We start from the raw sequence: 21,286 nt of genomic DNA, 5'->3' as shown, positions 1-21,286 counted from the left end.
ACATTTATGGAGCATTAATGAGGTTCTTAGCACATGTTTGGCCAAAAATGTATGCCCACCTACCCCGTCAAGGTAAACCTAATAGCTGGGTCCTAAACATTCCTAATACTGACACAATATATTAAATTATTTAGGACGTACCTATAATAGTGCCCGTTCCAATGTGTAGACTGCAATACAAGGACCTATACTGATTAAAAACTTCAGATGGAGGGGTGCTAGTAAGGCGGAAGGAGTCTCCCCTTCAAGTATATACACACATACAGTGCTTAGAGTGTGCACCTGCAGTTATTGTTTTTGCATGGCACTACAAGTCTCAGCATAGCTGAGGGTTCTCTGAAGATTTGTTAGTGTATTGAGAAATAAGTTGAGATTCTAGCGGGGGGGGGGGGGCTTTGGTTGGGCGTAGGGTACTCATATATTTACCCTGGAATTTCCATCAGTTAATGCATTAATCTTTATTTGTGCTGCATAGTAAGTACATACATAATCCAGTTTGTTCTTAGCTGGCTGTTTACAAGTCTGCATTGGAAAGTTCCCAAAATATCAGCCCAAAATGAACAGACTCTCACCAGTTCTACCTTCAAGCTAAGAAGGTCAACACGAAAATATTCTATTAATCCCTTAACTAAGAGCCTTTTAATTACATACATTGGCATGACTGCATTTTGAAGGGGTAACGTAACAGGAATACACAGAACAAGGATGCTCTTGTTACTAAAAGGGCCTTTAAAAAAAAAAAAAAAGAAAGAAATTGAATAGCACCTACTATATTATTGTGAGCATTGAGTGTTCCTTTTAGAAAGTCACTTCTCACATTCTATAGAAACCAAAGGAAATAAAGACAACTATTGTATTTTGTTTATTACGTTTGGTGGCCCGCAACCTCATTGGTATATAATGATCGCCAGTCTGCCTTATAGTCCCGAATTGTGGCTGGTCATTGAACACCATTACCATATTACTGGGGTGACTCCTCCTCAACACATTGGCGCTGATGCAGAGGCTCAAGTAAGTCCGTTTGCGGTACGCGCCTTGCGTGCTTTCGCACTGTGCATGCACTCGGTTACATCGCCGCCTGCTGCTGAATAGGCATAATTGGCTGGTAGAGGAGCGTGCGCTCTTGGGCTAAGCTTAGTGAGGGTGTCGATCGGGATTCTGGGCTATACAGGATTGTGTGTTTTCAGATGGTTTTCTTGCACCAAGGATAGTGCTGGGGCAAGTGTGACGATTGCTGTGAAACCGTGTATATGCATAAGGGGTGGTGCAGTCGTATAGATTAGTTCAACTCTGCTTAGGGACAAATTTTTAAAAAGATATGATGGCAATGACAGCCAAACTTGCTTTCAACTCAACATCAGCCCCTTTGGGCCACGTTTAGTGTTGGGAGCAATTTCAGCTTATTTATATATATATATATATATATATATATATATATATATATATATATATATATATATATATCGCACAGTGCATCCGGAAAGTATTCACAGCGCTTCACTTTTTCCACATTTTGTTACGTTAGTCTTATTCCAAAATGGAATAAATTAATTTCTCTCCTCAAAATCTACACACAATACCCCAAAATGACAACGTGTAAAAAGTTTTTTAGAGAATTTAGCAAATTTAATAAAAAAAAACAACTAAGAAATCACATGTACATAAGTATTCACAACCTTTGCTCAATACTTTGTTGATGCACCTTTGGCAGCAATTACAGCCTCAAGTCTTTTTGAATATGATGCCACAAGCTTGGCACACCTATCTTTGGGCAGTTTCGCCCATTCCTCTTTGCAGCACCTCTCAAGCTCCATCAGGTTGGATGGGAAAGTCGGTGCGCAGCCATTTTCAGATCTCTCCAGAGATGTTCAATCGGATTCAAGTCTGGGCTCTGGCTGGGCCACTCAAGGACATTCACAGAGTTGTCCTGAAGCCACTGCTTTGATATCTTAGCTGTGTGCTAAGGGTCGTTGTCCTGCTGAAAGATGAAACGTCGCCCCAGTCTGAGGTCAAGAGCGCTCTGGAGCAGGCTTTCATCCAGGATGTCTCTGTACATTGCTGCATTCATCTCTCCCTCTATCCTGACTAGTCTCCCAGTTCCTGCCGCTGAAAAACATCCCCGCAGCATGATGCTGCCACCACCATGCTTCACTGTAGGGATGGTATTGGCCTGGTGATGAGCGTTACCTGGTTTCCTCCAAACATAACGCCTGGCATTCACGCCAAAGAGTTCAATCTTTGTCTCATCAGACCAGAGAGTTTTGTTTCTCATGGTCTGAGAGTCCTTCAGGTGCATTTCGTCAAACTCCAGGCGGGCTGCCATGTCCGTCTGGCCATTCTACCAGAGATGCTGCTGCAGAGATGGTTTTCCTTCTGGAAGGCTCTCCTCTCTCCACAGAGGAATGCTGTAGCTCTGACAGAGTGACTATCTGGTTCTTGGTCACCTCCCTGACTAGGGCCCTTCTCCTCCAATCGCTCAAGTTTAGACGGCCGGCCAACTCTAGGAAGAGTACTGGTGGTTCCGAACTTCTTCCATTTACGAGTGATGGAGGCCACTGTGCTCATTGGGACCTTCAAAGCAGCAGATTTTTTTTCTGTACCCTTCCCTAGATTTGTGCCTCCAGACAATCCTGTCTCAGAGGTCTACAAGACAATTCCTTGGACTTCATTCTTGGTTTGTGTTCTGACATGCACTGTCAAGTGTGGGACCTTATATAGACAGGTGTATGCCTTTCAAAATCATGTCTAATCAACTGAATTTACCACAGGTGGACTCCGATTAAGCTGTAGGAACATCTCAAGGATGATCAGTGGAAAGAGGATGCACCTGAGCTCAATTTTGAGCTTCATAGCAAAGGCTGTGAATACTTATGTACATGTGATTTTTTTTTTTTTTATATAAAATATGCAAAAATCTCAAAACACTTTTTACACGTTGCCATTATGGGGTATTGTGTGTAGAATTTTCAGGACAAAAATGAATTTATTCCATTATGGAATAAGACTGTAACATAAAATGTGGGAAAAGTGAAGCACTGTGAGTACTTTCCGGATGCACTGTATATAGATATGGGGGGAGAGAGCGATATATTTGTTTATTTTGCACTAGCTGGGATACCTGGCTTCGCCCAGGTTGAAGACTGGACCTTGAAGTACACCTGCAGCCTTTATTTGTTTACATCGTCCTCGCCTATAACCCCATTCCATTGATACTGAAAAGGACTCCACTGTTTGCTAACATGCATTCAAAGAGTGGCGTAACTACCGAGGTGCGGCTGTTATGGTGCCCGAGCTGCCTCTGTGGCCCGCCACTCCTCCTGCACCCAGTCACGCACACAAGGTGGCAGGTCCAGTCAGGGCGCCAAGGCCCGTCAGCTGATTACAGCTGGCGCACAGACAGGCAGACATGGAAAGACAGCGTCGCCGGTCACGAGGCAATCGAAGCTCGATGATCGGCAGCCAAGCAGCAGTGGCGGCTCCTGATTGGCTGCCGGTCCTCGAGCTCCTATCGGCCGGTGACCAGCGCCAGATTCAAATTGCTCTGATGCTCTTTGTTTGCCGCTGCCTACGGGTGTGCCAGCTGTAATTATCCAGTGGCCTGGCACCAAATCCACACCTGCTGGCTGCTGATGACATACAGGGGGAAGCGAGAGGCTGCTGGAGGGACACTAAGTTGAGTAGCCTGGGGGTGTTGGCATAATGTGTAAGGGGCATTACTTTGTGGCGTAATGTTTAAGGGGCACTATTGTGTGGAATAATGTGTTGTATGGGGCACTACTACTATGTGGCATAATATGTAAGAGGCATTACTGTGTGGCATAATGTATAAGGGGCACTACTACTGCGTGGCATAATGTGTATATGGGGTACTACTGTGTGGCATAACCTGAATGGGCTCTGTGTGGGGGCTCTTTTAAGATCTTGCTATGTGGCCCCCAAAGTTCTAGTTATGCTCTTTCATGCAAACACAGAGGACTGACTAATCTATATGGTCACTTAATAAAAGGAATAACTCCTGTATTTAACATGAATTTGCATGAGTCACAAAGTTTGACACTTGCTCAGGCTGTGAAGGTAAAAGGATACTTTTGTAGCTTTCAAACAGGATTTTTTGCAGACTGCCAATTTCCACTTGAGCCAGTCCCAGAACCTGTGTAGTGTAAGAGAGTCACTATTTTTAGGGATTGTGTGGCCCTGACGAAGTTCAAACTTTGGCAAAAACCTAATCCTGGCCAAACCACACCACCCTGCTAAATTTGGTGTCGCTAGGTCCAAAACTCTGGCCGCGCATAAAGGACAAACAGACAGACACGCTTTCTCGCTAATGCCCGCAAACTACCACATGAACGGCTTCGCAAAATGTGTCATCTAGCGGATTTCTGCCTGCAGCCTATGGAGGAGCGGGCAGAAATCGGGCTACCGTGATAGTGCATATGATCGCACACAAGCTGTGTGGTTACAGTACATGTATACAGTGCTGGAATGTCTGTAATATAAATAATTATTCATAAAACTCAGGCATGCTAACATACAAAATTATTTATAATAAGACCTCTAATAGTGTAACAATAAAAACACAAATTAATACTTGACTGATTTACTATAATGAATCCTATAAACATAAAATCAGATTTCTCATAGAACTGCTATAACTTAGTGGAAAAAAATTCACTGGTTTAACATAGACCAAACAATCTTCAAAACAGAACCTTTGCAGAAAGGCCGTTCCTGTAATGCTAGAGCGCAGACCGTGCTGATATAAACAGAACCTTTGCAGAAAGCCGTTCCTGTAATGCTAGAGCGCAGACCGTGCTGATATAAACAGAACCTTTGCAGAAAGGCCGTTCCTGTAATGCTAGAGCGCAGACCGTGCTGATATAAACAGAACCTTTGCAGAAAGGCCATTCCTGTAATGCTAAAGCGCAGACCGTGCTGATATAAACAGAACCTTTGCAGAAAGGCCGTTCCTGTAATGCTAGAGCGCAGACCGTGCTGATATAAACAGAACCTTTGCAGAAAGCCGTTCCTGTAATGCTAGAGCGCAGACCGTGCTGATATAAACAGAACCTTTGCAGAAAGGCCATTCCTGTAATGCTAGAGCGCAGACCGTGCTGATATAAACAGAACCTTTGCAGAAAGGCCGTTCCTGTAATGCTAGAGCGCAGACCGTGCTGATATAAACAGAACCTTTGCAGAAAGGCCATTCCTGTAATGCTAGAGCGCAGACCGTGCTGATATAAACAGAAGCTGTATCTTTACACAATTATCAAAGGATAATTGTAACTCAAGCAGATCTCATGGACTCGTCAAAGTGAAGGAACCGCGCAGATGTCAGAGCCGATATTCTGTTTGTGTGCCTCGGGCAGACGCAGCTGTCGGCAGTAATGGGTGCAATCTGCTGTATCTCCTGTGTAACAATCATGGGGTGCGTTATGCAACTGATTTGCCAAAAGATTTCTTAATTAACAACAATCCTCAAGTGTTTCCACATTGCTCACGGCTTACAGAGCGTCTATTCCCCTGTGCAAAGTGGGCAGGTCGGGAGGGTGGGGGAGTGGTATAAAAGAGAGACCGTAAAAAGGTTGACAGTGTCTACTGTAGATAGACACCAGATGTTAGACAGGAACAAAAGGTCAACGTGTAAGATCATCAATGGAATCAAAATGTTGCACGTCTTTTTTTTTTTTTTTAATTTCTAACCATAAACTTCACCCTAAATGTAAGGGTAGGTGCCTGACCCTAACCGTCCCTTCTAGTGCCTAACGCTAACCCTCCCTCCTGGTGCCTAACGCTAACCCTCCCTCCTGGTGCCTAACGCTAACCGTCCCTTCTAGGTGCCTAACGCTAACCCTCCATCCTGGTGCCTGACCCTAACCGTCCCTTCTGGTGCCTGACCCTAACCGTCCCTTCTAGTGCCTAACGCTAACCCTCCCTCCTGGTGCCTGACCCTAACCGTCCCTTCTAGTGCCTAACGCTAACCCTCCCTCCTAGTGCCTAACCCTAACCTTCGGGGTAAGTGCCTAACGCTAGCCCTAACTCCTGGTGCCTGACCCTAACCGTCCCTTCTAGTGCCTAACGCTAACCCTCCCTCCTGGTGCCTAACCTTAACCGTCGGGGTAAGTGCCTAACAGTGTTTCTTTGTCATTGCTTATATCACTTTGTATGTTTGCAAGCCGTACTATTGATAATTGTAATTCTATACATCTTATTAATATTTATGTTAAGGACAAGGTAGCTGTATGTATTTAGTTGAATGCCAAAGGTAAGTAATTTCTCCTTTATACTTCCACAGTCTCTGTGTCGTATCGCTAAGCACCTCCCATCACTTAGGTCACATGACCTGTACAGAGGGGTAACTTCACCATCTGGGAGGAGTCTCCTCCTCATTACTGTCTGTTATATTTTGCTAATTACTGTACATACCTTTTGACACTTGCTGCCTTGTGTTTTCAGCCCAGCTTCCCACCTTCATTTCTCTATAAAACACCCCCATACACTGTCCTGGGAGTACTACAACATGTTCCAGTGTAAGGCGCACCTGGTCATGAGACTGATTGAAAATCGCATCAGTATGGAGTTCATGCTGCAGGTACGTGCAATCGGATAGCGTCGAGCCTCTACAGGTGACTCCCCTTGGGATGAAAACCATTCACTGTAACAAACAGTGGTGACTTGTAGGAGCTGTTTTAGAGTTGGGCACAAGTCTGTGCCAAATATGACCGTCTTAAGATTACCCACGCTGTTCTTGCGTACAGCTTGCTCACGCTTTAGGCGGGATTGAGAGTTGCACACGAGTCTGTTTTGTGGATTCTAGCATAACGAGCTTTGAGCAGTTATGGCTATAAAGAGTTGATTGATCATTAATTGGGGGTAAATTAGCGTTTGGCCGTTGCCTAAGTGTCCCGAGGCTGCTTCGGAGGAATTGTCACCTATGTTGTTCGTATGCAGAAATCCCTCTGATGTCAGACAGATCTCTAGCACCACACATAGGGTTGCTGCCTATGTGCGTTGATAGTGATTACAGCTACTTTCACAAGCAAAAGGAGAGAGCCAACTCTGAATACAGGTGAAACGCGCACCTTCGTCTGAACCAGGGCCTTTTGGGGGTTGATCGGAGTTCTCAGCTCCCCTTATGGTTTATGTGCTTATTACACCTAACAGGCACCAGAGCATTTCAGTAAAGTAGATAAGAAAACTGGAATCTGATTTTCAACAATTTTATCCTGGAGATCTGGACTCCACTGGTGGTAAGCCAAAAAGAGAGTGTAATACTGCACTACCTTCAGGTTTATTTTATCAGTCGCACTTCGAGGTTCAGCGTAAAATAAGAATATTCCATAAAAATCACAGATAATGACCATCTTCAATCTTACCGAACTCAATATGATAACGTCGCCTTTACACAAGTTGGTAAGATGGTAACCGTTTGTAATGACAGAACGTCAAGGCACGGAATCCAGCAATGGAGACCAGCTAACGCGTTTCGACCATAAAGTCTTTTTCAAGGCAAATTAGGGGAGTGTCCAGACCAATTTGTTATTTTTACAATAAGACCTTGTCGCATTTGACAACCTATTATTAGAATCTATAAATAATAGTCCATGATTATAATACCTTAACTGATTTGTGTCTTTATCCCAGTAGAGAATAAAGGACACACAGTTTGCCTGTGTTCTTTGGGGCATGGGCGTTACCTCTTTTTGAAAATGTTTTTTTTTTTCTTTCTTCACACGTTTGTGTCTGTCGTTTCCCATTGAGGACATGTTTGGCCAGGAGGATCTAATTAGCTTGGTGCCTCACGCTTTAATTCCACACGGCTAATCCAATTGTAACACATAACATCTCCTGTTTAGGATTATGTGGCCAACAAGAGGCCATGTCATTGGCTGCCAGGCTGAACACTTATCTTTGTACCTGAGCTATTTGATTGATCCACAAGTAAATGAGTGGTGCAGTATATGGGGCTGTTATTAGAGCAGACACAAGAATAAAGAGCAGACACCAATAACCGGATGATTAAACTACTGCTGAAGTACCTAGCACTCTGGTCACATCCTCCTACCCAGACATAAGCAGTGCCTCCAAAGTAAATGGAACTCTGTATTGATATATACATATATACATGTAGGAGAGGGCTCGCTGGAAAATAGCATATTACCTAGTTTTGTAAAGATCTGCATAAGACAAGTGCAGAGAATGCACAGCGTAAGGGGTCATCCGCTGCTGAGAGCTTACGTAGTGATGTGTGACTGGGATTAAGAGGTTTTTCCTTCTCCAAAGCATTATTATACGATCAGTTCCAAAGCTTAATGTATGTTTGGGGTCTTTATTGGATGGTCACCAAGGATATAAGTGAATAAATAATACAATAGATTATTATTATTATTATCCTTTATTTCTATGGCGCCACAAGGGTTCCACAGCACCCTACAAAGTACATAAACAATTGTGTAGAACACTCAAGTAGTTAGGTGGCAGAAGTCAAGGGCTTGGTGCCGAAAGTAACAGTAAGGGAAGGAAGAGTACATGGGGAAGAGGGCCCTGCCTGTGAGAGCCTATCTATTGTCTGCATGTCATTGGTTTAAGGTATAATGCCTCTTATGGACTGTTAATAGGTAACTGACTTCTAATATTTGTATAATGTACTAGAAGGGATAATGGGGGAGATGTATCCATTCAGCTTCTAGCTTTCATTCATCTAGCACATTCTATGAAATGACAGGGTTGATGCATCTTCCCATAGGTAGTGACTTCTATGGCAATAAAATGACCCGACGCGTTTCATTGTTCTGACGCTGGTCCCTTTTATGTGCAGACACCTTCATTTATGGAGGGGTGGTATACACTGAGTGGCTAAATTATTATGACCAGCGGGTTAGGACTTTGTTGGGCCACCTTTTGCCCCTTTTACACGGCTTGAATTCTTCTAGGCATGGATTTTCGGGGGGGAATTCTGGCCCAAACGCGGTGAACTGCGTCTCCAGAACATTACCTCCGCCAGCCTGAAGAATCGCGACGATGCAAGAAAGATTAATTCTGTCGTGCTGTTGTCTCCGTCTCCTCACCCTACCATCTGCGTGGTGTCCTTGAAAATGTGATTCGTCACTGATTGTCCGTATTCTATGCTCCTGCGCAAACTATAGGCGGTTCACCCTGTTTGCAGCCGATGGCAATGGCGTACGGACAGGCCTTGTGGTTCCGTAGCCCATGCAGTGTAATGTGAGGAGTACTGTTCATTGACAAGCCATCTGTGTTGGTCCCTGATTCAGATTATTTGTAATTTGATGCACTGTTGCCCGTCTGTGGGACTGAACAAGTCTGCCCACTCTCCAGCACCCAGTAGCCGTTTACAACAACAGGGCTTGCGCTCAGATCCACTTTTTTATGTTTGCTGGGCCACTCTGCGTGCACTTTAATAACTACCCCCCCGCCCCATCCATCCTCCCCCAAACAATTCACCAGTGCAGCCATTTTGCCAGTGCTCAAAGCTCAGCTGCGAGCGCTAACAATCATTCCACGTTCACAGTCCGTCAGATCGCGTCAGATGCCCATTATTTCATATGGCACACCTCATTAGTCTCTGCGTACTTCCTTCACCTTTCCATTCTTATAGAGATTCAGACATCCTACTTCAACGTCCTCTACAGAATAGCTACTTTGCATAAAATCCCTCAGTGATCATAATAATTGGGCGACTCAGTGTATAAAACCTTTAGAAGATACGGTCAGGTCTATAGTTTTTTTTTATTTCAAGCAGCCCCAAATTGAATGCGGAAGCTGCCATCGTCTGCTGGCACCAGTGTCCGGCCCATATATATTCACTAAACCGCCACGGTCACATCATCAAATTCTGACAGCGCTCCCTTTTAAACTGACTACCGATCAGTTCATTCGTCTCAAAACATCTCAACCAGTGGCAAGTGGCTTGCATTACACATAGAGCCCGGGATATAGACTATGGACCTCATTCAGAGCCGGTCGCACAGAGCGTGCGGTCGTTCTGAATGAGGGGAATTTTCAAGACGTCCTCCTTTGCGGTGGTAAGGCTGTGGGTTAACACCCACAGCCTTACGACCGCCTAAGGTGATGGTCGCGATGGTCAAGACCATCGCGACCATCGGGGCTTACGACGAGACCCTAGGGTAGGGTCTCCCTTGTAAGCCTCGGAGAGCTTCTGGCTCTGTCTGAGCCGGAAGCTCTCCACTGACATCACTAGAGATGTCAGTGGGGCCGCCCCCAAACGGCAGGCGTTCCCATGGGAACGCCTCCGTTTGGGCTGCCACCCCCCCCTGGCCCGCCTTCCAAACGGGGCGAGCTGTCAATCAACTTCGACAGCTCGCCCCCTTTGGAAAGAGACCCGCTACGACCGGCGCTGTCGGTCGTAGCGGGTCTCATGCATGCGCACGACGGCGCCGTCGTGCGCATGCTCTGTGGGGGGTCTTCGACCCAGTCCGAGCGCGTCGGCGCTAAAGACCGGGTCTGAATGACCCCCAATATCTTTAATGTATAATGGTCTTGTGGTGGTTTTTTTTTTTTTTTTGTACGTTCTCCAATCTGGCCAAAACTTTTTTTTTTTTTTTTTTCCTATTTTTTTGTAAGTTGTTTCTCTGATTAAATAACAGTCTAGGAGGAATTTAATTTAGAGACTTCATCTGTGTACAAAGTCTACAGATTATATTCTGAGCGTAATTCCTCCTGAACACTGATTTTAAGAAGCATAACCCACCTGTCATTTATCTCTTTCTGTGTGCTGTCCGTTATGTTACCCTGCTTTACTTCAGAATAATCCTGTTTTTGTGTCTCCTTTGCTGTTCCTGCCCAGTCCTGCGTATTGTTTCTTCTTTGCTGGATAATGTTCTGTTTTTTTTTTTTTTTTCGCTTTAGGTCTTCAACAAGCTTTTAAGCCTGGCCAGCACGGCCTCATCCCAGAAGTTCCAGTCTCACATGTGGAGTCAAATGCTGGTTTCCACATCTGGCTTTTTGAAATCTATATCCAATGTGTCTGGAAAAGACATACAACCTCTAATAAAGCAGTGGGTGTATCCTTCTCACCGCATTTCATGAGTATAGAAGCTGAAATCTGGTGCGTGTGGGATGTGGAGCTGACCATTAACGTGGCAGTGTAAGAAATATATAAACTGGGGGAACCATGGTAAATGGACAAGTATGAGCTCTTATAGCCCTTTGCACCTGATTCCACTACAGGTGTGTCCTCGTACACTTAGCCACCATACGGTGCGACTGAGCCGCCCAGAGAAGTGCAGCCTACCGTCTTTTTTTTCTTTTTAATTCTGTGTCTTATTTGCAGACTCGGCGAAACACCGCTCACATTGTACGAGAGACGATGCGCTGCGACTTTTAACAGCACAGGAATTCGTTTTAAACTTGTATAAAGTCAAAGATGAAGCACAACGGAACTTGGCATGAGAAAAAGTTGCGGCCGCTGCATCATAGCACTTTGTATACAGATTCAGACTCATTCGCACTCATGTACAGATGTCACACATCAAATTGATTATTGGAATCAAACGTGTGGATGCGTATGGGTGGATATCCCCATTTTTATCCAAGCACGCAATGCGGCTACAATTGCGGGCACTGAATCTCTTCCTTAATGTGAACCCATCACTTACCAGTCTGTCCTCATACATCTAGCCTCAATACGCCACAAGGCGCGACTTGCCTGGCGTGACGGAGCCGCCAGGTCCCATGCAACTCTGCCAGCGCCGGGCATCTTTTTTGCTGAAAATGCTTCTAAGTCACGATGCAACTAGGATGCACCAGCAGACTGCGCTGAGTAATGTGATAGGTGACACCTGTATATCTGTGTGCTCCTGAGTCTGTATATGGGAGACTGCACTGAGTAATGTTATATGTGACACCTGTATATCTGTGTGCTCCTGAGTCTGTATATGGGAGACTGCGCTGAGTAATGTGATATGTGACACCTGTATATCTGTGTGCTCCTGAGTCTGTATATGGGAGACTGTGCTGAGTAATGTGATATGTGACACCTGTATATCTGTGCACCTGAGTCTGTACATAGGAGACTGTGCTGAGTCTGTATATAGGAGACTGTGCTGAGTAATGTGATATGTGACACCTGTATATCTGTGTGGTCCTGAGTCTATATATGGGAGACTGCGCTGAGTAATGTGAGATGTGACACCTGTATATCTGTGTGCTCCTGAGTCTGTATATGGGAGACTGCGCTGAGTAATGTGATATGTGACACCTGTATATCTGTGTGCTCCTGAGTCTGTATATAGGTGACTGCGCTGAGTAATGTGATATGTGACACCTGTATATCTGTGTGCTCCTGAGTCTGTATATGGGAGACTGCGCTGAGTAATGTGATATGTGACACCTGTATATCTGTGTGCTCCCTAGTCTGTATATGGGAGACTGTGCTGAGTAATGTGATATGTGACACCAGTATATCTGTGTGCTCCTGATTCTGTATATGGGAGACTGTGCTGAGTCTGTATATGGGAGACTGCGCTGAGTAATGTTATATGTGACACGTGTATATCTGTGTGCTCCTGAGTCTGTATATGGGAGACTGTGCTGAGTAATGTGATATGTGACACCTGTATATCTGTGTGTGCTCCTGAGTCTGTATATAGGAGACTGCGCTGAGTAATGTGATATGTGACACCTGTATATCTGTGTGCACCTGAGTCTGTACATAGGAGACTGTGCTGAGTCTGTATATAGGAGACTGTGCTGAGTAATGTGATATGTGACACCTGTATATCTGTGTGGTCCTGAGTCTATATATGGGAGACTGCGCTGAGTAATGTGAGACGTGACACCTGTATATCTGTGTGCTCCTGAGTCTGTATATGGGAGACTGCACTGAGTAATGTGATATGTGACACCTGTATATCTGTGTGCTCCTGAGTCTGTATATGGGAGACTGCGCTGAGTAATGTGATATGTGACACCTGTATATCTGTGTGCTCCCTAGTCTGTATATGGGAGACTGCGCTGAGTAATGTGATATGTGACACCTGTATATCTGTGTGTGCTCCTGAGTCTGTATATAGGAGACTGCACTGAGTAATGTGATATGTGACACCTGTATATCTGTGTGCACCTGAGTCTGTACATAGGAGACTGCTGAGTTGTGTGATATGTGACACCTGTATATATGTGTGCTCCTGAGTCTGTATATAGGAGACAGTGCTGAGTAATGTGATATGTGACACCTGTATATCTGTGTGCTCCTGAGTCTGTATATGGGAGACTGTGCTGAGTAATGTGATATGTGACACCTGTATATCTGTGTGCTCCTGAGTCTGTATATAGGAGACAGTGCTGAGTAATGTGATATGTGACACCTGTATATCTGTGTGCTCCTGAGTCTGTATATGGGAGACAGTGCTGAGTAATGTGATATGTGACACCTGTATATCTGTGTGCTCCTGAGTCTGTATATGGGAGACTGTGCTGAGTAATGTGATATGTGACACCTGTATATCTGTGTGCACCTGAGTCTGTATATAGGAGACTGTGCTGAGTCTGTATATAGGAGACTGTGCTGAGTAATGTGATATGTGACACCTGTATATCTGTGTGCTCCTGAGTCTGTATATGGGAGACTGTGCAGAGTAATGTGATAGGTGACACCTGTATATTTGTGTGCTTCTGAGTCTGTATATGGGAGACTGCGCTGAGTAATGTGATATGTGACACCTGTATATCTGTGTGTGCTCCTGAGTCTGTATATAGGAGACTGTGCTGATTAATGTGATATGTGACACCTGTATATATGTGTGCTCCTGAGTCTGTATATAGGAGACTGTGCTGAGTCTGTATATGGGAGACTGCGCTGAGTAATGTTATATGTGACACGTGTATATCTGTGTGCTCCTGAGTCTGTATATGGGAGACTGTGCTGAGTAATGTGATATGTGACACCTGTATATATGTGTGCTCCTGAGTCTGTATATGGGAGACTGCACTGAGTAATGTTATATGTGACACCTGTATATCTGTGTGCTCCTGAGTCTCTATATGGGAGACTGCGCTGAGTAATGTGATATGTGACACCTGTATATCTGTGTGTGCTCCTGAGTCTGTATATAGGAGACTGCGCTGAGTAATGTGATATGTGACACCTGTATATCTGTGTGCTCCTGAGTCTGTATATGGGAGACAGTGCTGAGTAATGTGATATGTGACACCTGTATATCTGTGTGCTCCTGAGTCTGTATATGGGAGACTGTGCTGAGTAATGTGATATGTGACACCTGTATATCTGTGTGCTCCTGAGTCTGTATATGGGAGACTGTGCAGAGTAATGTGATAGGTGACACCTGTATATTTGTGTGCTTCTGAGTCTGTATATGGGAGACTGCGCTGAGTAATGTGATATGTGACACCTGTATATCTGTGTGCTCCTGAGTCTGTATATAGGAGACTGTGCTGATTAATGTGATATGTGACACCTGTATATATGTGTGCTCCTGAGTCTGTATATAGGAGACTGTGCTGAGTCTGTATATGGGAGACTGCGCTGAGTAATATATGTGACACGTGTATATCTGTGTGCTCCTGAGTCTGTATATGGGAGACTGTGCTGAGTAATGTGATATGTGACACCTGTATATCTGTGTGTGCTCCTGAGTCTGTATATAGGAGACTGCGCTGAGTAATGTGATATGTGACACCTGTATATCTGTGTGCTCCTGAGTCTGTATATGGGAGACAGTGCTGAGTAATGTGATATGTGACACCTGTATATCTGTGTGCTCCTGAGTCTGTATATGGGAGACTGTGCTGAGTAATGTGATATGTGACACCTGTATATCTGTGTGCTCCTGAGTCTGTATATGGGAGACTGTGCAGAGTAATGTGATAGGTGACACCTGTATATTTGTGTGCTTCTGAGTCTGTATATGGGAGACTGCGCTGAGTAATGTGATATGTGACACCTGTATATCTGTGTGTGCTCCTGAGTCTGTATATAGGAGACTGTGCTGATTAATGTGATATGTGACACCTGTATATATGTGTGCTCCTGAGTCTGTATATAGGAGACTGTGCTGAGTCTGTATATGGGAGACTGCGCTGAGTAATGTTATATGTGACACGTGTATATCTGTGTGCTCCTGAGTCTGTATATGGGAGACTGTGCTGAGTAATGTGATATGTGACACCTGTATATATGTGTGCTCCTGAGTCTGTATATGGGAGACTGCACTGAGTAATGTTATATGTGACACCTGTATATCTGTGTGCTCCTGAGTCTCTATATGGGAGACTGCGCTGAGTAATGTGATATGTGACACCTGTATATCTGTGTGTGCTCCTGAGTCTGTATATAGGAGACTGCGCTGAGTAATGTGATATGTGACACCTGTATATCTGTGTGCTCCTGAGTCTGTATATGGGAGACAGTGCTGAGTAATGTGATATGTGACACCTGTATATCTGTGTGCTCCTGAGTCTGTATATGGGAGACTGTGCTGAGTAATGTGATATGTGACACCTGTATATCTGTGTGCTCCTGAGTCTGTATATGGGAGACTGTGCAGAGTAATGTGATAGGTGACACCTGTATATATGTGTGCTCCTGAGTCTGTATATAGGAGACTGTGCTGAGTCTGTATATGGGAGACTGCGCTGAGTAATGTTATATGTGACACGTGTATATCTGTGTGCTCCTGAGTCTGTATATGGGAGACTGTGCTGAGTAATGTGATATGTGACACCTGTATATCTGTGTGTGCTCCTGAGTCTGTATATAGGAGACTGCGCTGAGTAATGTGATATGTGACACCTGTATATCTGTGTGCTCCTGAGTCTGTATATGGGAGACAGTGCTGAGTAATGTGATATGTGACACCTGTATATCTGTGTGCTCCTGAGTCTGTATATGGGAGACTGTGCTGAGTAATGTGATATGTGACACCTGTATATCTGTGTGCTCCTGAGTCTGTATATAGGAGACTGTGCTGATTAATGTGATATGTGACACCTGTATATATGTGTGCTCCTGAGTCTGTATATAGGAGACTGTGCTGATTAATGTGATATGTGACACCTGTATATATGTGTGCTCCTGAGTCTGTATATAGGAGACTGTGCTGAGTCTGTATATGGGAGACTGCGCTGAGTAATGTTATATGTGACACGTGTATATCTGTGTGCTCCTGAGTCTGTACATGGGAGACTGTGCTGAGTAATGTGAGACGTGACACCTGTATATCTGTGTGCTCCTGAGTCTGTATATGGGAGACTGCGCTGAGTAATGTGATATGTGACACCTGTATATCTGTGTGCTCCTGAGTCTGTATATGAAGCACAACAGAACTTTGAATGAAAAAGCATCCGCTACATTGTAACAGTTCGTACACAGATACAGAGACTCAGGTGCACACAGATATACAAATGTCGCATATCAAATTAATCATCACAGTCTGCAGTTGCATCCTAGTCGCATCGCGACTTAGGCGCATTTTCGTCAGAAAGGACGCCCAACGCTGGAGTCTCGACGAACCTGGCGATGAGAGAGCCTTTTTGGTGCAACTACAGCAAAGATGTGTAAGGACACATCTATAGTTAGAACAGGAAAAAGTAGTTTAGTTGCCTATATTATTTTTTATGCAATGTATGTGTTGGAAAAATGGTTATTAATGCGAGAAATATATAGGGTGATTTACACATGTAACCATGCGCTTTTTGATTCTTTGCACGTGTGCCTATACAATCTGTCGAACTGGTTGCGCACGCTAACATGGGGAATGAAGTTTGCAAAAAAAAAAAAAAAAAAATGAAATATGAAAGCTTTGGCAAGAGAGGAACTCCCATCATCCTGACCACCTCCGATTTGTCGTAAAGCCTTAACGGTACCTTCCAGAGACCAGAGCGGCGTTGTGAAGTTTTATGGCAGCTTTGCTTTTAACAGGAAACGTAATGTTTTAGAATTGGAAATAAAACAGGACTACACTTCCCTAGGAACGCAGAAATATGTGGTAAGATCATATCGCCACCCGTGTTTTTGTTTTCAGTGGGTTTTTATATTATTTAGGTCATGGATCAGTCCTGAAGTTTCCTCAGACAATCTTCTGTGGGATAGTAAACAAGGTAAAATAAAATAAAAAGGCTGTAGACAGCACAAGGTGCATCCAGCTCCCTCAGGCACAAAATCTAAACGGTCCTGTGGGGTATAGAGGGAGAGGAGCCAGCTACACCTCTAAAGAAATTTAAAGTGCTAAGGCTCCACTCTACATCCGTCTATATCCCAGTGTAATCGCTCCAGTGTCCCCTAGTGGATGAAGGAGAAATCTAATTTGGTAAATAATTTCATTCCTTTATAGTAATCCAAATGTATCAGTCTAATCTGAAGATGAGCTGAAGTGGCTGTGTGTTATCTATAGGGGACTGTTGCATGGGTGGTGTAAGCCACAAGGACTAACCAGGTATCTTGCTTACTTTTGTAATTGGTACTAGAAAATGATGGACTTTTTTAGGCACAGTGACGTGTGCAAATGTCCTTTATGTTGTATGATACAGAGTATAGGGAAATATTTAGTTTGCATTACATGGTAAAAATGTAATCATTGTGCATAGATGACATAGGCAGTATAACAGCCCTGTGTCTTAAATATCAATCACATCACATGCACCTTCATGCCCATCATTTACTACCCTACCCAGAGGGGCAGAATCAGTTAGCCGCAGACTGAGTCGCATGGTCTGTTCCAGCGGGTAAAGCACTCAGAGCAATTCCCATACACAGACCCATGAGCAGCCCGCCAGGCAGCAGTAAACGCTCTTCTCCGGAGGGTGCGTGCAGAAATGAGCGTTACCTGCTGTCTCGGGGCTTCTGGTGGGTCGATCACAGGTCTATAATTGAATATCTCTGGGCACTTTAACCACAGGAACAGACTGCGGGACTCAACCTGCTGCTAAGTGAATCTTCCCCAGAGCATAATAATAATAATAATTATATAGTGCCTTTCTCACAAATAGGACTCTCAAAGTGCTTTAAATATTTGCAGCCAGCCTGGGCGATCTGTGCTGCTATTTTAAGTCTTTCACAAGTCTCTGCCCCATTAGAGCTTACTGTCTAAGCACCTGATTCAGCAGCGGATGGTGAAGCACCGTTTTTGTTTACGCAGATTCCTGATGTTGGGCAATCTGCGCACACGCCGGGCCCGTACTGCGATGCTGCTCGTAGTTTGGCAGCAGACTGTAAGTGATTGACAGTCTGCTGCCGTTTCGGGCCGGGGACGGGAGTGACGAGGCCAGGATCTCTTGTCGGCTGACGGAGAATTCCTGACATGTGTTTAGTATCTGCGGCAGACTGCTTGCTTGACCCCATCTGTCACTTAGCCGGCCCGATGTGTATTATAGCCCATTGTCCAGCGCTCTGTGACTAGAATGACCGTCACTACACAGGCCCATCAACGTCTGGCCTATGCAGGGCTTTATGTTCATACTCCAAACCAAAAACATTAATAGACGCGCATCTCCCTTATGTAAAGGGACCTGGTGGTGGGGCCCCTGTGTTATTGTTAGTGAGGATATCATTGCCCAAATGATGATTGTGGCTGCAGTACTTTAAATTGTTTTGAAAGTCAGCAGACTGGAAGGACTTTAAAGGATATACAGTCGGGAAGCCGGCGGACCTAATCCAGACAGCCGGCTTCCCGACTGTCATGTCCCGGCAAGGGTCTAAAGACACTCGTCGATATGCTGCCACCTGTCATTAGACATACGCCGAGTGCGGATAGCCTCAGGGGATGGGGGTTAGGTTTAGGGTTCCCGGGGGGGATTTAGGATTAGGCACCCCCCCCCCCCCCGGGAGGTTAGGTTTAGGCTAGGGGAAGGGGGGCTTAGCGTTAGGCACCCCCGGGGGGGACTTAGGGTTAGGCACCCACCCGGGGGACTTAGGTTTAGACAGTGGGGAAGGGGGGGGTTAGGTTTAGGCACTTGGGTGGGGAACATTAAGGTTAGGCACCCCCCTGGGAGGTTAGGTTTAGGCTAGGGGTAGGGGGGCTTAGCGTTAGGCACCCCCGGGGGGGACTTAGGGTTAGGCACTCACCTGGGGGACTTAGGTTTAGGCAGTGGGGAAGGGGGGAGTTAGGGTTAGGCACTGGGGGGAATGTTAGGGTTAGGCAGCCCTAAGGGAGGGTTAGGGTTCGGGGGTAGAAATAGGTTAGTGTATACTTACCTTTGACGATCGGGATTTCCTCCTCTGCCAGGATGCCGCCTGCCGGGCATGGGTCCGACTGTAAATCATACCAATTCCCTTTAAAGCACACCCATAACCTGCTTAGTGGGGGCATTCAGTGTGTGGATTGGCTACAGTGTGGGTCTGTGGATCTCTGCTGCATAACGGCTGAAGCTGATTTTGTCTCCACCTTAGGGCCCCCTTAAAGTGACTGTCCAGGAACTCGACGGATCTTTTAACCACACCTTACAAATTGAAGAAAACAGCTTGAAGCATGACATTCCCTGTCACTCAAAGAGCAGAAGGTGATCCGTACAGATGGCGCACCCCAGGCCTCCCCTCCTGCGCCCGCCTGTTTCTCCATGTTCTCCCTCTTTGCCCCTTTGTGTGTGTTTTATATAAATGAATGATTTACAGCACTGCGAGCGGCCACAGCTCGAAACATCACATCGGTTCCCCAATGTTGATGCAGTTTTAAGTGTCCAGTTACAACATGTGTCTCCACTTTTGTGCCTCCCCGGGGATCCTGGCGCTGGATACGCATTTAATCTTTTATAAACAGTAGGCTGCTTATATGTACACGCTGATCGTAACCTGCTGTCTAAACCTTCAGCCAGGAAGGAACACATTCAGAGTGGTAACTTCCTCCGGGTTATACGTTCTTTTATGGACCCTAAGCGGTTTGTTACAGAGCGTTTTAAGATACATGTACATAAATCTGCATATACAGTATGCATTTATATTTTTTATTTTAGGTATAAAATATGTACCCTTCGTTCTGTTTACACATCGTAACTACGCACTACAGTCTCCGGGGATCTTGTCCTCCCACCTGAACTCATTTAAAAAAGTTTCGCACTTTTGTCAATAGTCTGTCACTACAGCCGGTTAGTATAGCACATTACTCGGCTGTTTTTTACACTTCACTTTTTGTTACATCTAATCTCAGTACACTCTAATTTATTCGTAATGATGACACAACTGCCCTAAGTTTATTCGTTTCAGGTTCAAGGCTATGAGGTCACTGCATCTGGGTAACACTTGGGCATAGTTATAAGTATATAGGGCCTTATTCAGAGACGATATTTTCGCAGAACGAGCGACCGTTTGCTATTGCGCACGCGTGAACAGTGCACACGCACAGCTATGGCATTGACATTCCTCTCCTACACTGGAATCGCTCATAAAGTGAGTGACAGGTAGTCCGTATTTGGGGGGTGTTAAGGGGGAGGTGGTTAGAAGAACACAAGTGTCTGACCGTTTAAACGCTGTTTCATGGGCGTGCATAAATTATCCAGTGCCATCGCCTTCGGAGTGTGAGAGCTCTCTGCGTGACAGGAGAACTGCAGTGCGTGCGGCTGGTCAGACTTGCGTTACAAGCTGCTTGATTGACCGATGTGCGTCGATATTTACGGTGCTGCATGTCGTTGGACAGATATGAGAAGGCAGCAGTGGGCGCCCCTATGCTCGGCTATACTTATGAAGGCAATAGCATATCTTAGTAACTGCGATCTGTGAGAGTATACAGCTGCGATTACATTAGTGTAAATCTCTGAATCGGGCCCATCATTTATTTTTTTATTCCTGTTTGGATCTGTAGCTTTTTCCTCCTAGGCTTCTCAGCCGTCAGTGTGAATAACTTGTCACTTTATTGTGTCTGTTCGCCGATGGCGTTTTCTATGCTGCCGGTCAAAAGGTTTAGAACACCCCCCACTTTTCTGTTTTTTTTATGAACATTTGAGCAAGTCAAGTCCAGTAAATAACCTGAAATGGTACATAGGTAAGCCATAAACTGCGAGAGGGGGCGGGGGTACTTTGGGCCTGATTCAGAGGCGCTCGCTCTGAATCAGGGTGGATTTAAAAAAAAAAAAAAAAAAATCCGCCTCCAGGGCGCTCGCATAGCTGTGGGTGACCACCCACCGCTTTTGCGAGCGGCCTGGCGATGGTCACGACCATCGGGCTTGCAACGAGACCCTTGTGGTAGGGTCTCAGTTCCCACAAGCCCAAGTGAACTTCCTTCTCTAATAGAGCAGGAAGTTCACTACTGACATCATGAATGATGTCAATAGGGCCGCCCACAAACGGCAGGCGTTCCTTCAG

The 21,286-nt window shown here is 45.2% G+C and overlaps 1 protein-coding gene across 2 annotated transcripts in view; it reads left to right on the top strand.

The window, feature by feature from the left end:
* The window catches only part of TAF2 (TATA-box binding protein associated factor 2), a 111,766-nt gene that overhangs the window by 39,560 nt on the left and 50,920 nt on the right, over positions 1–21,286 (top strand). For both annotated transcript variants that reach the window (XM_088450203.1, XM_088450202.1), the window contains exons 11-14: positions 6,454–6,589; positions 10,885–11,039; positions 16,868–16,982; positions 19,382–19,491. In XM_088450203.1, coding sequence (XP_088306329.1) covers positions 6,454–6,589; positions 10,885–11,039; positions 16,868–16,982; positions 19,382–19,491 — 516 coding nt within the window. The remainder of the gene's footprint in view (positions 1–6,453; positions 6,590–10,884; positions 11,040–16,867; positions 16,983–19,381; positions 19,492–21,286) is intronic.

Source organism: Taudactylus pleione, unplaced genomic scaffold, assembly GCF_031769625.1.
Source record: "Taudactylus pleione unplaced genomic scaffold, aTauple2 ptg000510l, whole genome shotgun sequence".
NCBI classification, from domain to species: Eukaryota; Metazoa; Chordata; class Amphibia; order Anura; family Myobatrachidae; genus Taudactylus; species Taudactylus pleione.
The sequence above is the reverse complement of the archived record's forward strand: the minus strand, read 5'-3'. Positions and strand labels throughout refer to the sequence as shown.